Source organism: Canis aureus, chromosome 1 (genome assembly GCF_053574225.1).
Source record: "Canis aureus isolate CA01 chromosome 1, VMU_Caureus_v.1.0, whole genome shotgun sequence".
Lineage (NCBI taxonomy): Eukaryota > Metazoa > Chordata > Mammalia > Carnivora > Canidae > Canis > Canis aureus.
In genome coordinates, this window is record NC_135611.1 from 113940391 (window position 1) to 113956525 (window position 16135).

General features: G+C 59.0%; 1 protein-coding gene across 3 annotated transcripts; it reads left to right on the top strand.

Moving 5' to 3' along the window:
- Positions 1-1178: 1178 nt before the first annotated feature.
- Positions 1179-15269, top strand: PRX (periaxin). Of its 3 annotated transcripts, none has more exons than XM_077851432.1 (7): positions 1179-1258; positions 4702-4745; positions 4829-4927; positions 5059-5184; positions 7172-7328; positions 10416-10612; positions 11249-15269. In XM_077851432.1, exons 4-7 carry the CDS (start codon positions 5158-5160, stop codon positions 15065-15067), a joined length of 4200 nt encoding a protein of 1399 aa, XP_077707558.1. In that variant the 5' UTR covers positions 1179-1258; positions 4702-4745; positions 4829-4927; positions 5059-5157; the 3' UTR covers positions 15068-15269. The 3 variants fall into 3 exon arrangements, with proteins under 3 accessions (XP_077707558.1, XP_077707551.1, XP_077707567.1); XM_077851425.1 differs by having other exon boundaries at positions 1190-1258; positions 4833-4927; XM_077851441.1 differs by lacking the exons at positions 1179-1258; positions 4702-4745; positions 4829-4927; positions 5059-5184; positions 7172-7328 and adding an exon at positions 7462-7653.
- Positions 15270-16135: the final 866 nt, after the last annotated feature.

Here is a 16135-nt window from a genome sequence, read left to right on the forward strand (position 1 = left end):
GCCGTGCCTGGCTGGACAATGGGACAGAAGCTGCTGACGCACGCTGTGGGGGTAATCCCCAGTTTCATCCCAGCCCTGGCCCCAGGCCTGGGCTCAGAGAGCTGGGAGCATCGGAGCCAGCGGCCGGGTGGGTGCGAGGGGCATGTGGGGGTACTTGTGTAACCTGTGCCGCCCCCCGGGGTCTGGTGAGTCAGGGCAAGCTGGGGTTGGTGGGGCTGGAGGGCAAGGGATCAGGGTGAGGCCTGGTGGCCTTGGGTTGGGAGTTGGGCAGGTCTGGGTTCAAATCCTGTTGTGACCACTGACTTGCCGTGGGCGACCTCGGGCGTCACCCTCTCTGAGCCTCCTTGTCTGTTATATGCAGAGGATGGAAGAGAGTTGCAGGGTCTTTGGGGCCCAGCAGAAATGGGGTTAGACCCCAGCCCCACCAGTTCCTGGCTGTGTAGCTAAATACTGGGCATAATATACTCACCTTGCACCCTTGATCCCAGGAGCAGGGCTTTGGATGCCCAGCATAAAGCAGCACTTTAGGTGTCCCCCCCAACATGGAAACTCCATTAGAGAAGTGGGGCTTCTCTGTGCCCAGTCTCACTCAGGCCAAAAGCCGCCCATCCCCCACAAGTCTAGCCATCCCCGATTTGTGTGAATAATAATGCAAAACTCTTATAAGTGACACCCACTTTTTGCCAGGCAGTGCTGAAAGCTTTTAGCCTCTTTTAACTCATCTAATCTTTACAACAACCCCACACGGTGGGCATTTTTATTATCCTTGTTTTAGAGATGAAGAAAATGAGGCCCAGAAAGACACTGTCACACGGCCAAAAGGTGACAAGGCTGGGATTTGAACCCAAATTGACTAAAAGAGGGAGCGGAGGAGTTTATTTTAGGGGCCCCAGGAACCAGCAGGGGCCCTGCCTGGGTCTGGAAGCCAGGAAATAACGCTAGTCGGGCACTCGGCCTCCAAGTGGCGGTAGCAACGCGCGTGTCCCTGGAAGGAGGCTCCCGGTGGAGGTCCCAGCCCAGGCCCAGGCTGCAGCTGTCCCTTCTTGTGGTCTTCAGCTCCCCACCCCCTTGCCGGTGGATGTAGCTGGGAGAAGGGGGGTGTTTGTTTCCCCACCACCCACTCCCTGGTGATGTCACACCTCAGCAGCCAATGGCTGGGGTCTCCCCCTCCTCCCCCTCCCCATTCCTTTTCCCCCCCTGCCTGGGGCTGGGGCTGAGCAGACGACCGGGAGCTCTCGAGGTGTCTGGAGGCCTAGTGGTAAGAGATCAACGGGTCTTACGGGGATCCTTCGCCAGGCTGAGAAGCCAGAGGGAATCAGACTCAGGGTCCTGGGAGGTGCTGGGAGGTGCTGGGAAGATACCTGGGGCTCAGGAGGCAGTGTGGTATAGGAGTCAAAGGCATAGACCCTGGGTTCAAATCCCAATATTTCCCTCTCTCAGGCTATGTGGTCTTGGGCAAGATACTGCACCCTTCGTACCTCTGCTTTCCCATCTGTGAAATGGGCTGATGGAGGCCACCTCACGGGGCTGATGGAGAGTAGATGAGTTGCTGCTTACAAAGAGCTAGGGAAGGATTCCTAAGGTGGGGCAGGCTTTTGGGGCTTGGAGTAGGGTGCTGGGGTGGGGAGCACTGATCTTGGTAGGAGGCCAGTGCCTGAGCTGGATTTGTCCCTCACCCAGAGTTCCCCTTGGGCAAGAGAGAAAGTGGGGCCACCACTGAGCAAAAGCTGGACACAAGCCACTTTGAGATGCACAGTCAAGCCTCCAATTGCTGTCAGAGACGGGCGTACGTTACTTGAACGCTTACTATATACTGGGACTATTCTAGGCACCTGCTGTTATTTTGTGACTCCTGGAAGCCACTCTTAACTGGCTCCATTTCACAGAGGAAACTGAGTCCCTGAGGGGTGAAACACCTCACCCAGGTATTCAAACCTGAGAAGTGCTAGAGCAGGGACTGACCACGGCCGAGGCTGCTGGGAGACCACCGCCAGAACGCCTCACCTTCCACTCACAGATGGTCTAGGGGCTCAGACGAATCAACCCCTCACTCCCACTGCTGAGGGCACCAGATCACTGGCGGTTGGGAAAGCTGAGGCTCTGAATGGGGAGACCTCCTAAATAGGGTTGGCACCAGCCAAGGGGAAGAGGGTGCAATGGGACAAAACTGGGGGGGTTCCTCAGCCAGCCCAGCTCAGCTGACCGGCCCAGGGCCCAAAGGACAGGCCCTCACCTCAGCAGGCTCCGAAGGGCATCTGGGCATCTCAAATGGGAATCTCAGTGGTGCCTTCCTCAGAGAGGGATTGTGAGGACATAATGAGCCAAGGTAGGCAAGAATCTTTGTGCATAGCAAATGCTCAATAAATGGGGACTCTGAGAATTCTGGAAGCTGAGGAGCATACCAGGGCAGTGCCATAGGAACCACCCAAGAATGGTTGTTGGCATCTGGAGGGTCCTGCCTGGCTTTAATTCACCAGGGGAACCCCTTTAGATCTTCCCCTAACACAGTCAGGGATCCCCAGCAACTCCCCCATTCCCCCCTCCGTCTAGTGGGATGGGCAGAGCTGGGAACAGAGAGTGCCCAGGGTTGGGAGGGGGGCTTCCTTCCGAAGCCACCCCCACCCCACCCCAGGAGCTGAGTTTGTGGCTCAGGAAGGGCACAGTTGGGCTAAATATAACCTGGGCTGGGCGGCTGCCCTGGGCAAGGATGAGGGAGGAGGGTACTCTCTCTTGCTCCCGCCCTGGCTAAGCTTCCTGTGCCAGCCTCTGGGTGTGACCTTTACCGCCCTGGCCTGAGACAGGGAGCTTGCTGTCCAGGAGAGCCTCCTGTCCATCTCCACTGCCTCCCACAAGTACCAGGCTCTCCCACCTCCAGCTCAGGATGCTATGTGGCATCAGGGACTCAGTTTTTCAGACCTGAGTTCAAGACCCAACTCTGTCACTGTGATATCTTAACCCTCATGTACTCATCCATAAGATGGGGTACTGAGGCCACGTCCACAAGGTGTCTGCCCAGCCCAGGTTTGGCACCAATGAGGTGCCTCTGAAAATGCCTGTTCTGGGCACCCTCAGTCCCCACCTCCCTTCCCAGCCCAGCCCCTGCTCCCGTTGTCTTGCTCCTTGGGCCTCCTCCAGTGCTCGGAGCCACCAATGCAAGTTCACATACAGGGTTGGGGTCAAGGGCAGGGTATTGTCTGTGTGACCCCAGACAGGTCTCTTCCCCTCTCTGAGCCTCAGTTTCCAACCCTAGAACAGCCACCACATTGAGGGTGATTCAGAGACCTACGGGGGCGAGCATTCTGGAGGAAATGCTACAGATGGGGGAGCCCACCTGACCCGGAGCAGCTGAGGGCTCAGAGGGGAGGCCGGGGAAGGCCGTGGAGACCAGGACTCCTAGGAGGGCCAGAGAAGAGCCCTCTGATACTGTGCAGTCCTTACCAGTGGAATGGGTACAGCTGGACCATTGAGGGGTCCCTGTGTCCTCTGTCCTGGCCAGTGGTGGGTTATGAAGGGCCATTGTGCGGCTGGGGGTGGGTGGGCAGGGGCGGAATGTGACCGGCTGCAGCAGACAGGCCATTGTTTGAGGGAATGTGCCGCGTGAGGCCTGACCTTTCCGTGTAGAGTGGGGGTTGGCGGGTTGGCATGCCAGGTGGGGGCTGGGAGGACGAGGCCAGAGTTGGCCTGGGTGGGGGGTGGTGGAGAGACAGTATCCATTCCCCTTTCAGGCCTGATGGGGAGGCTGCATGGGAATCCCAGTTCTGCCTCCTCACTGTGCTGTGTGACCTTACACGAGGTTCTTGGCCTCTCTGAGGGGCGAGGGTTTCCTGCAGGGAGGAGCCAGAGCATAGGACTGACAAAGAATAACCACTCAATACCCACTAGTTATCATCCCCCGTGTAAGAGGCCAGAACTCTCAGATAAGTTCAAATCCTGGCTTAGCCGTTTGTGACGATCCATGGCTTCCCTTCTTGCAGCCTCACGGCTCTTCTCTAGAATGGTCTCCATAATCGTGTTGGCCTCACAAGAGTGTTCGGAGGCTTAAGTGCAGTGGATGACCCCTGTGGAACCTTGACACAAGATCAGGACCACAGGAAGTTCTCAGTAATAGTAACAGTGCTTCTGAAGCCCCTCTGAGTGCCTGGCATTTTATATTTACTAACTTATTTGATGAGGTAGGTGCTCTCCTTCTCCCCATTTTACAGGTGAGGAAGCTGAGGCCCAGAGACGTGAGGTGATTCTCCCCCCCGCCCCCCAGGGAGCATATGAGAGTGGTTATGATTTTTTTTAAGCTTTTATCTCTTTATTCATGAGAGACAGAGAGACACAGGCAGAGGGAGAAGCAGGCTCCCCGTGGGGGGGACCCTGATGCGGGGCTCGATCCCGGGACCCCAGGATCATAACCTGAGCCAAATGCAGATGTGCAACCATGGAGCCATCCAGGTGCCCCTAGTTATGTTTGTTTTATAATGCATTTGGCTCTCTTGGTAGACCCAGGTGGTTGGCTCAGGGGCTCTGCTGTCGGGCAGTTCTAGGGGTCCACTCTGGCTTGACTGTTGTCCAGTAAAGGTCTTTTAGGGCTCAATTCCCCAGCTGCACTCTGCACTAGGGGGATAGAATATTGACAGAGTACAGGAAGGTCAGGCACTCAGGAAGCAATGGGTGGGGTTAGCTGATGGTAATGCCCATGGTTTTTCTTCTTAGACCCCTGGACCCAGGAGGCCCAAGGAGCTGGAGGTGACCTTGAGGTGAGCATTGGCTGGTGCCACATGCCCCTCCCTGCCCCTCTGTGGCCAGCTTGGAGCCTCACACCCTGGTCTCTTCCTGGCAGGCAGCAAGACCCCAGAGGAAGGGTGCAAACCCTGCGGACGACTGTGCGGTACCCCAGTCTGGGCTCCTGTTAGGAGGGGGTGCCTGTGCCCAGGCAGCGGTGAGAGGACAGGGGTGGGGGGAGCCCCTTCTCCCCTTCTGATTCCCATCTTGACCTCTCTCTCTCCCTCTGTGCCCGCCTTCACCGCTCATCCTCTCCTGGCCTCAAGCCTCCATCCCTGTCCCTCGCAGGCTCAGAGGCAGCTGCTCCATGCAGAACTGAAGCTGGTCCTGCAGCAGAAGGGGGAGAGGAAGCAGGAGCCTGGGGCCCAGGTGACTCCCAGAGGTGCCATGGAGGCCAGGAGCCGGAGTGCTGAGGTGAGTACCCACATGTCCTGCAAGGGAAATGTGGGGACCCTGGCTAGGGGGTGCAGACTGAGCAAGAAAGACACTTCCTGGTTTCTCTGTGCCTCAGTCTCCCCATCTGTGAAACAGAAATAGCAACAGTGGCTGCCTATTTGATAGGTCACCATGAGGAAAAAAATTTTAACATATGGAAAAATGCCTGGTACAGACTAAGAATGAAAGCAGCTAATTCAGTGGGGCATAATGGAGTTATATTAATACTGAGCTAAAGAAATTAGAAAACCTTTTTTTGGAAGAAGCAGTATGTATAGGGGGTTATACGCACAAGCTTTGAGCCCATAAGCTTAAATCCCAACCCTACCACTTCAAATAGGGGACCTGACCTCTCAAACTGTTTTCCCATTGGTGAAATGGGACAACGGTCCGGACAGTGGTCACTGTTATGGAAATAGCGGACTGTCATTGACTGCTTCCTACCCCATGCTAGGCACAGAGTGGGTCCACTTTTCTGCGAGCCAAGCTGAGGCTGAGGGTTGGCAGGTGGGAGGATGGGGGGGTTGGGTAAAGTGCAAGGAGGTCGCTGCCTGCAGGACAGCCTATGGGCTCTGAGGTCACAGACCCAGGGCTTAGGCCCGGCTGCTTAACTCTGCTGTGTGGCATGAGGCAGATGGTGGCTCCGCTGCTCTTTACTTTTGTGTCTGTCCAAGCTGGAGGGAGCATGAAATGAGATGCTGTACATAGAATGCTTAGCGCAGGGCCTCAGGGGGGTGGTGGTGGTCATGGTGTTCCCTGCTGCGCCTACCACAACTGTTTGCAACATGCTCCTCCCAGCCTCTGGTCCCAGGGCCACTGCCGGCCTAGACCTGCTTTCCCCTCTCCAAGCCCTGGGCTCAACTCCAGTCTATGCCATCCCTGATGCCCTGCCCATTACAGCATCCTCTGGGATCCCTGTTCTTTCAGAGCTCAAAGACTCCTTCCAGTACAATCATGTTACCCGACTTTACAGTAGGTAAATGGGCCCAGAGAGGGCAAAGTTTTCCCCCAGAGACACACAGCAGATGGAGCTCCCAGGCGGCTGTAGAACTAAGATCTCTCACTGCCTTTTCTAAGCCCGGAGGGCGCCGCTGGGCCAGGGCCAGGTCAGCACCATTTACAGTGAATACCAGGAATGCCACGTCTGCCGGTCCACCACTCATTACCCACGCACCCCCCTTCACTGGATTCCCCCTCCCAAAGGCGTTATGCAGGTCTTGGGGTCACAGAGTCCACAATAGGGCACAGTCTCACACACGTTCAAGCCTCCCAAGAGCGCAGTCTCACCCTCACCCCTCCATCCTGTACCGCTTAAAGGTCTAGCCTTGGAATCCCATCCTCACCCCACCCCTTGTTCTGCTGTTATTAAAGCTCTTCCCCAGACCTCAATCTCACCCGTAGACTATGGGTCCCCGCCTTACCTCTACGTATTACCCTCTAGCCACACCCCTCTCAGATCTTTGGCCCCTCCTCTGTGGCCTGAGCTCGATCCACGAGAGCCGTCGAATCCCGCGCCAAACCCGTAGCCCCGCCCCCGGACGGCCCCGCCCCCAGAGAGGGCCCCGCCCCCGAGGACACCGCCCCGAGGACACCGCCCCCCGAGGGCACAGCCCCCGCCCCGTCAGGCCCGCCTCTCACAACTCGGGTTCCCTCCGGCCTCCCTGCCCCGCCCCTCGTCTACGACCCCGCCCCTCGCCCCGCCCCTTCGACAGCGGCCCCCGGCCTCCCGCCCGCCCAAGAGCGGACGGAACCGTTGAGCCCAGCAGCGGGTCCGAGAGAGCGGGCGGCCCTCGCGCTTCCTTCAAGGGAAGATGCCGGGGTGGGTGGGCCCACGGGGCCGGCCCGGGCCGCGCTCAGGAACGTGCACCTGGAGGACCCGTTTAAGAGCCGCCTTTAAGCGCGATGCCGGGCTGTGGGCGAGGTCGGGCCCCAGCGCCCCATGGCGACCCCTCGCTGCCCTCCGCAGGAGCTGAGGCGGGCGGAGTTGGTGGAGATCATCGTGGAGACCGAGGCGCAGACCGGGGTCAGCGGCATCAACGTCGCAGGCGGCGGCAAGGAGGGAATCTTTGTCCGCGAGCTTCGGGAGGACTCGCCCGCGGCCAGGAGCCTCAGCCTGCAGGAAGGTGGGCGGGGCGGGAGCCTGGGGCCCGGCATTTCTCAGGGGGCGGGATCGGCGGGGCGCGGGGTCCCGGGCGTGGCCGGCCTCCGGAAGGCGGGGGGAATGGTTGGGGGCGGAGCTTTTCATGTGGGGCTTGCAGTGGCTCAGAGCCGGCTGCGTCGATTTGACTCTCAGATCTGCCGTTGACTAGCTTGTGGTCTTCTTCTGTGCCTTGGTTTTTTTTTCATCTTGCAAAGGGGAATAACTCTAGTACTCACCTCGTAGGGTTGTTACGTGAGTTAAATGAGTCAGTATTTGAAAACACTTAGCGCATAGCTAAGTGGCACACGGTAAGCACCAGTTATTATTTTTGTTGCTGGGGCGGGAGAAAAGAGGTGGAGTTAACACAACTTGGAGGAGGTGTGGAGGGGAGCCTTAGTAAGTCAGGGATATTTTAGGCGACAGGCATGAGGCCGATGTGATTTATTCATGCAACAACTATGTACTAAGTGCCTTCTATTTCCAGATGTTATTCTAGGTGCTTGGGCTACTGCAGTGAACAAAACAGACCACACTCTGCACTTACGGAGCTTAACTTCTAGTAGGGAGAGACATATTTCAGGAAAATATGTAAAATACATAGTAAGTTAGAAGGCAATGTGTGCTATGGGTGCCAGCAGGACAGTTGTATTTTTAAATAGGGTGAGCCAGGAATGAAGGGAAAGCCTGGTGGAGGACAGGGACTGAGCTATGTGGCCATCTGGAAGAGCATTCCCTGCAGAGAGAACAGCCAGTGCAAATGTCCCAAAGTTGGGGTGTGCCTCCCTTGATGGAGGAAGAGCAAGGAAGCCAGTGTAGATGCAGTAGAGCTAGAGAAAAAAGGAGAGCAAGAGATGAGGCCAGAGAGGTCAGGACAGGACAGTTTTCAGAGGGTGTTATAGGCCATAGTGAGGATTTTGACTTTTAATCTGGGAGGGTTGTGAGTGGAGGACGACTGTGAATTGTCTGTGTTCACCAGCATGCTGTATTAGCAGTAGAAAGAAGGGGGCAGGGTGGGGAGCAGGGAGACCAACAAAGAGGCTACTTTGGGGGGGCCTGGCTGGCTCAGTCAGTAGAGCATGAGGCTCTTGATCTCAGGGTTGTTTGAGCCCCACGTTGGGTGTAGAGACCATCTTATCTTTTTAAAAGATTTTATTTATTTGAGAGAGAGAGAATGAGCCAGTGGGAGGGACAGAGGAAGAAGAAGAAGCAGGCTCCCCACTGAGCAAGAAGCCCAACTTGGAACTCGATCCCAGGACCCGGGATCATAACCTGAGTCAAAGGCAGTTGCTGAACCGACTGAGCCACTCAGGTGCCCTGAGATTACTTTAAACACACACACACACACACACACACACAAAGAGGCTACTCTGATTATCCAGGCAGGAGATGGTAATACTTAGGACCAAAACACTGTTAATGGACATGAAGAGAAAGGTTTAAATTCTGTATATATTTTGAAGGAGGCAGCTTCGGGACTGGATATGGGGTGTGATGAAAAGAGAAGGGTCAGGATGTGTTCAGGGATTCTTGACCTGAGGATGGAGTTGGTAATTCCACAAATGGACCACACTGGGGCTGGAGCTTGTTTGGAGTGAGACCAAGAGTGGTCGCTAAGGTGAAGAGGTGGAGGAGTAAATGGATATATGAGTCTAGGATGGTGGGGAGAGAGCTGGGCTGACACTTGGAAGTTGTCAGCCCTTTATGGTCTTTAAACTCCTAATCTGGGGGTACTTGGGTGACTCAGTGGTTGAGCATCTGCCTTCGGCTCCCACAGGGAGCCTGCTTCTCCCTCTGCCTGTTCTCTGTCTCTCTCTCTGTATCTCTCGTGAATAAATAAATAAAATCTAAAAACAAAACCTCCTAATCTGGATGAGCTTCCTCTGGGGGTTAGTGTAGTATGTAGATGGAGATGAGAAGAGGTCCAGGGCCTGAGCCCTGGGACAGTGTGTTGTTAAGAGATCCAGGAGATAAGGAGGAACCATCCCAGGAGGCTGAGAAGAAACCTCCAGGGAGGTCCTTAGAGAGTGTGTGGCACCCTGGAGGCCAAGTCAGACAAGTGGATAAAGGAGAGGGAGTGACGTTAGGTTGAAGGCTGTGAGGTCCACTCAGATGAAGTCTGAGACTTGAACATTGGACTTAGCTACACAGAGGTATGGAACCTTGACAGGAGCAGTTCAAGGTTCTGGGAGGGGGTGTCAGAAGTGTAATTGGAGAAGTGGAAGTAATGCAGCTAGGCAACTCAGTGCATTTACCCTTAAGTGAACAGATCAATGGAGCAGGAGCTCCAGGCGTGAGGTCAAGACAACCTTTCCTATGGGACAAATAATGGTGTGTTGTATGCTGCTGGGAATGGCATAGAAGAGAGGGACAAATTGGTGATGTGGGGAGCGAGGGGAGCACTGCTGGAGGATGTCCCCGGGAAGGCGGTGGAAAGGCTGGCTGAGGTAGAAGTGGGGAGAGTTCATCCTCAGGAACAGGTGGAGAGGGGATCCCTGGGTGGCTCAGCGGTTTAGCACCTGCCTCCAGCCCAGCGCCTGATCCTGGAAATCCAGGATCGAGTCCCATGTCGGGCTCCCTGCATGGAGCCTGCTTCTTCCCCTGCCTGTGTCTCTGCCTCTCTCTGTGTGTCTCTCATGAATAAATAAAATCTTAAAAAAAAAAAAAAAAAAAAAAAGGAACAGGTGGAGAGTGGAGTAAATAGCCAGAGGAGCAGGGGCGTGAGTAAGGATGTGGGAGTTTCCGGAAGTTCTTTTCTGATTCTGTCCTCTCAGTACGGGTAAACAAAGTCAGTGTCTTAAAACTTGAGAGCAGGGAAGGGAAGTGGAAAGGCAGTGGGCGTGGCTTGAATGGGCGTGGTCCTGTTCGGCGGGGGCGGGGCTAAGGCCACGGGGTGGGGCTTCATTCTAGAGTGTCTGGACTCTCAAGTCGGTGCAGGGGGCGGGGACAGGGGATACGCGAGGCCAAGGTTTTGGGCTGGGCCTCGCAGAGCTCCTCCAGGGAAGTGGGTGGCACCAGACCTGGATGGAGCCAGGAGATGCCCACGCCCTGCCCACCCCCACCTCGCCTGCAGGGGACCAGCTGCTGAGCGCCCGGGTGTTCTTCGAGAACTTCAAATACGAGGACGCACTACGCCTGCTGCAATGTGCCGAGCCTTACAAGGTCTCCTTCTGCCTGAAGCGCACTGTGCCCACCGGGGACCTGGCGCTGCGGCCTGGGACCGTGGCCGGCTACGAGATCAAGGGCCCACGGGCCAAGGTGGCCAAGCTGGTACGCGTGCTTAGCCCGGCCTCGGCTCTGGACGGCCCCAGTGATGCAGTTTCTGCGCCATGAGCCCCACTCCTCCACACCGTGGGCCAGCCTCTGTCTTGTCACTAACCCAACGCTAATCCCACTCTCTGCCTTCTGTTCCGGCCCCTAAATTTCTCCCTGGGGAAGGGGATCCACCCATGTCAGACCTGTCCTTTACCCACTTGGCAGAGGCATTAGCTCTAGGCTTGCCTGTGGTCATGAACCAGGCAACTCCAAACCAGGGAGGCCAGGTTCAAACCTGGGTCCTGCTCACTTACTGCTGAGCGACCCTGGACAAATTTCTTTCCCTTTCTGGACCTCAGTTTCCCCATCTCTAGAATGAAGGTACTGGAGGAAAATCCTGGATGAGGACCTAGAAGTCTTGGATCCCAGTTCCTACACCCCTGTTGACTCATTGTCAGATTTTAAATGAATGACTTTGCCTTACGGGGGCAGTAATAGTGAAATGACGGGAAGGAAGGGAGGCTGGTATTTGGGGGACAAGATGCTTCATCCAACACATCCCCAGCCTGGTGCAATACCAGATAGGGTTCCCCCGTCTACCCCGAGCCTCCCACTGTCCCACCGCCTCCCGCATCTCTCCTCTCTCCCCAGAACATCCAGAGTCTGTCCCCTGTGAAGAAGAAGAAGATGGTGATGCCCGGGGCCCTGGGGGCCCCTGCAGACCTGGCCCCTGTTGACGTCGAATTCTCCTTTCCCAAGTTCTCCCGTCTGCGTCGGGGCCTCAAAGCAGAGGCTGCCAAGGGTCCTGTCCCAGCCGCCCCAACCCGCCGGCGCCTCCAGCTGCCTCGGCTGCGCGTCCGGGAAGTGGCGGAAGAGGCCCAGGTGGCCCGGCTGGCCGCTGCTGCTCCTCCCCCAAGGAAAGCCAAGGTGGAGGCTGAGGTGGCAGCAGGAGCCCGCTTCACAGCCCCCCAGGTGGAGCTGGTTGGGCCCCGGCTGCCAGGTGCCGAGGTGGGTGTCCCCCAGGTCTCAGCCCCCAAGGGGCTGGGAGAGGTGGCCCTCCACCTGCCAACCCTTGGACTAGGTGCCCCAGCTGCACCTGCTGTGGAGCCCACAGCCGTAGGGATCCAGGTCCCCCAAGTGGAGCTGCCCACCTTGCCCTCGCTACCCACCCTGCCCACGCTCCCCTGCCTGGAAACCCGGGAAGGGGCTGTGGCAGTGACGGTGCCCACCCTGGATGTGGCAGCGCCTACGGTAGGAGTGGACCTGGCCTTGCCGGGTGTGGAGGTGGAGGCCCGAGGAGAGGCACCTGAGGTGGCCCTAAAGATGCCCCGCCTCAGTTTCCCTCGCTTTGGGGCTCGAGCAAAGGAAGTTGCTGAGGCCAAGGTGGCCAAGGACAGCCCCGAGGCCAGGGCAAAGGGGCCTAGACTTCGAATGCCCACCTTCGGGCTTTCTCTGCTGGAGCCCCGACCTGCTGCCGCCGAAGCTGCTGTTGAGAGCAAGCTGAAGCTGCCCACCATCAAGATGCCCTCCTTTGGCATTGGGGTCTCGGCCCCTGAGGTCAAGGTGCCCAAGGGGCCTGAGGTGAAGCTCCCTAAGGCTCCTGAGGTGAAGCTCCCGAAGGTGCCGGAGGCAGCCCTCCCAGATGTGCAACTCCCAGAGGTGGAGCTCCCCAAAGTGTCTGAGATGAAGCTCCCAAAGGTGCCAGAGATGGCCGTGCCCGAGGTGCGGCTCCCAGAAGTACAGCTCCCCAAAGTTCCAGAGATGAAGCTCCCCGAGGTGAAGCTCCCGAAGGTGCCCGAGATGGCCGTGCCCGAGGTGCGGCTCCCAGAAGTACAGCTCCCCAAAGTTCCAGAGATGAAGCTCCCCGAGGTGAAGCTCCCGAAGGTGCCCGAGATGGCCGTGCCCGAGGTGCGGCTCCCAGAAGTACAGCTCCCCAAAGTTCCAGAGATGAAGCTCCCCGAGGTGAAGCTCCCGAAGGTGCCTGAGATGGCTGTGCCTGACGTGCGGCTCCCAGAAGTACAGTTCCCCAAGGTTCCAGAGATGAAGCTCCCCGAGATGAAGCTCCCGAAGGTGCCTGAGATGAAGCTCCCGAAAGTGCCCGAGATGGCCGTGCCCGAGGTGCATCTCCCAGAAGTACAGCTCCCCAAAGTCCCCGAGATGAAGCTCCCCGAGGTGAAGCTCCCGAAGATGCCCGAGATGGCTGTGCCCGAGGTGCCGCTCCCGGAGGTACAGTTGCCAAAGGTCTCAGAGATGAAACTCCCCGAGATAAAGCTCCCCAAGGTGCCTGAGATGGCCGTGCCTGATGTCCACCTCCCGGAGGTGCAGCTGCCAAAGGTGTCGGAGATGAGGCTGCCGGAAATGCAGGTGCCAAAGGCCCCAGAGGTGCATCTGCCAAAGGTCCCAGAGGTGAAGCTGCCCAAGGCCCCGGAGGTGCAGCTCAAAGGGGAACAGGCAGAGAGGGTGGAATTTGGCTTCAAGCTGCCCAAGATGACCATGCCCAAGCTAGGGAGGGCGGAGTCCCCATCACGAGGCAAGCCGGGTGAGGCAGGGGCTGAGGTCTCTGGGAAGCTGCTCACGCTTCCCTGTCTGCAGCCGGAAGTGGGCCCCGAGGCTCGAGCGGGTGTCCCCTCTCTCACGCTGCCCTCCGTGGAGCTAGACCTGCCAAGGGTCCTCAGTCCGGAGGCGCAGGTCCCAGCGGCCGCCGTGGGCAAGGTGGAGCGGCCAGAGGGCCCTGGGGGAGCCGCGGGGGTCGGGGAGGCGGCCTTTCGGATGCCCTCGGTTGAAATCGCCCCTCCGCAGCTGCCCTTGGGGGAGGTGGAGGTGGAGGGGCGGCTAGAGGAGATGGAGATGAAAGTCAAGCCCTCCTCCAAGTTCTCCCTGCCCAAGTTTGGACTCTCGGGGCCCAAAGTGGCCAAGGCCGAGGCCGAGGCGCCCGGGCGGGCCACCAAGACGAAGGTGTCCAAGTTCACCATCTCACTCCCCAAGGCCCGAGCGGGGACTGAAGCCGAGGCCAAAGGGGCAGGAGAGGCAGGAGGCCTGCTGCCCGCCCTCGATCTGTCCATCCCGCAGCTCGGCCTGGATGCCCATCTGCCCACAAGCAAGGTGGAGGTGGCAGGGGCTGACGTCAAGGTCAAGGGGCCCAGGTTTGCCCTGCCCAAGTTTGGGGTCAGAGGCCGGGACACTGAGGCGGGAGAACTAGCGCCAGGGGTGGGCGAGTTGGAGGCCAAGGGCTGGGGTTGGGATGGGAAGGTGAAGATGCCTAAGCTGAAGATGCCCTCCTTCGGGCTGGCTCGGGGGAAGGAAGCGGAAGTCCAGGGTGGGCGCGTCAGCCCGGGAGAAAAGCCAGAGCCCACGGCAGGGCCGCTTAAGATCCCCGAGGTGGAGCTGGTCACCCTGGGGGCCCAGGAGGAAGGCAGGGCCGAGGGGGCAGTGGCTGTCGGTGGAGTTCGGCTGTCAGGCCCACAAGTGTCCACGACCAGACAGGCAGGCGCCGAGGGCCAGGAGGGGGCGCTGAGGATGCCCCTGGGCATCTCCTTGCCCCAGGTGGAGCTGGCCAGCTTCGGGGAGGCCGGCCCAGGCGCCACCCCGGGGCAGCAGGTCAAGGGCGCGGCCCCTTCAGCAGAGGGCACAGCAGGCTACAGGGTCCAGGTGCCCCAGGTGACCTTGTCTCTGCCTGGAGCCCAGGTGGCAGGTGGGGAGCTGTTGGTAGGTGAGGGCGTCTTCAAGATGCCCGCCGTGACAGTGCCTCAGCTTGAGTTGGACGTGGGGCTGGGCCGAGAGGCGCAGGTGGGTGAGGCGGCCACAGGTGACGGTGGCTTGAGGCTGAAGATGCCCACACTGGGGACCAGAGCTGAGGCCGGAGAAGAGGGGCCCGGAGAGCAATCCCCGGGGGCCGAGCGCACCTTCCACCTCTCCCTGCCGGATGTGGAGCTCTCACCGCCCGCCGTGGGCAGCCACGCTGAGTACCAGGTGGCAGAGGGCGACGGGGAGGCGGGACACAAGCTCAAGGTGAGGCTGCCCCGGTTTGGCCTGGCTCGGGCCAAGGAGGGCATTGAGGAGGGTGAGAAGACCAAGAGCCCCAAACTCAGGCTGCCCCGAGTGGGCTTCAGCCAGAGCGAGGCGGTCACTGGGGAAGGCTCCCCCAGCCCCGAGGAGGACGAGGAGGAGGGTGGCGGGGAGGGGGCCTCTGGGCGCCGAGGCAGAGTCCGAGTCCGCTTGCCCCGCGTGGGCCTGGCTACCCCGTCCAAGGCCTCTCGGGGACAGGAGGGCGAGGCAGCCCCCAAGTCCCCCAGCGGGGAGAAGTCACCCAAGTTCCGTTTCCCCCGGGTGTCCCTAAGCCCCAAGGCCCGGAGTGGGAGTGGGGACCACGAAGAGGGTGGATTCCGGGTCCGGCTGCCTAGTGTGGGGTTTTCGGAGACAGGGGCTCCGGGCCCTGCCAGGATGGAGGGGGCTCAGGCTGCAGTGGTCTGAAGCCGCAGGGCAGAGGGAGAGTCCCCTCCCCTCCTCCTGTTCCCACCTCCTCCTTGTTTTGTGTGTGAGATAACTAGCACTAACCCTCAGAGGGCCGGGAGGTGGGTGACTGTCGGGACAGGGCGGGGGGGCCTCGTGCCCGGCTCATTGGCAGGAGTACCTGTATCTTGCCAAGCCATGTGAATAAAGTAATCCCGAGATAGCCTTGTGTTCTGTATCCTTTGTGTGCAGAGGAGGGGGGGACAGGGCAGCGGGGAGATGACAGGGTACAGGGAAAGAGGTCCCCAAGGAGGGGACTACTGGAGCCTGGCCTCAGGAGAGCCTGTGTTGAGGGAGACATCAGGCCACCCCAGGCTAAGGAGAGGGAAGATCTGCAGTGGGCTGGGCGGGAAGGGTCCTGCCCTAGCCATTTGGAGTTCCCAAGGGCCTCTGAGCTAGACCCGTCTGCTGAGGACTCTGCTTGTTCTGGGGAACCACTCACCAGGACCTCTCTGGGGGGTGGGGTGGGCCTAAGAGAGCAGAACAACTGCTACCCATCTGCCCTCTGCTGGCCACCTTCACATGGACGACGAGAGCTCCTCCACGTCTGGCGATCCCTTTCCTGTCTGGCTGGTTTAACTGCCCTGTCTGCCCCGGCCCCACCCAGGAAGGCCCCTCCTGGTTCCCTCTCCCGGCTCCTGGGTTCAGAGCCTCCACCACAGTTACCTGGCTGCCCCTTAGGACTAGGTCCCAGGGCCCTCAGCTCCCATCAGGGCGGGGCCTTGGCTCCCAAGATCTAAGCCCCCATCGAGGCCTCCAGACTCCACCCCCCTCAGTTTCTCTCTCTGTGTCCCCCAGGAAGACACTTGGTCCAGTCCCAAATGTCCCCCCTGCCCCAGCCTCCCTGGGGTCACTTCTGGTCACAGGCTTTCTCTTCATTCCCACCAAACACGGCAGGAATTATATATACCTGTGGTGCACACCCTTTGCCCAGGCCTCCGGCATTTGGGGGTTCCCTCCCAGCGCAGCTGACCTGCCAGGATCCATAGTGACATCTCTGGGGCCACGCTGAGCGCTCCCTCTGGCTCT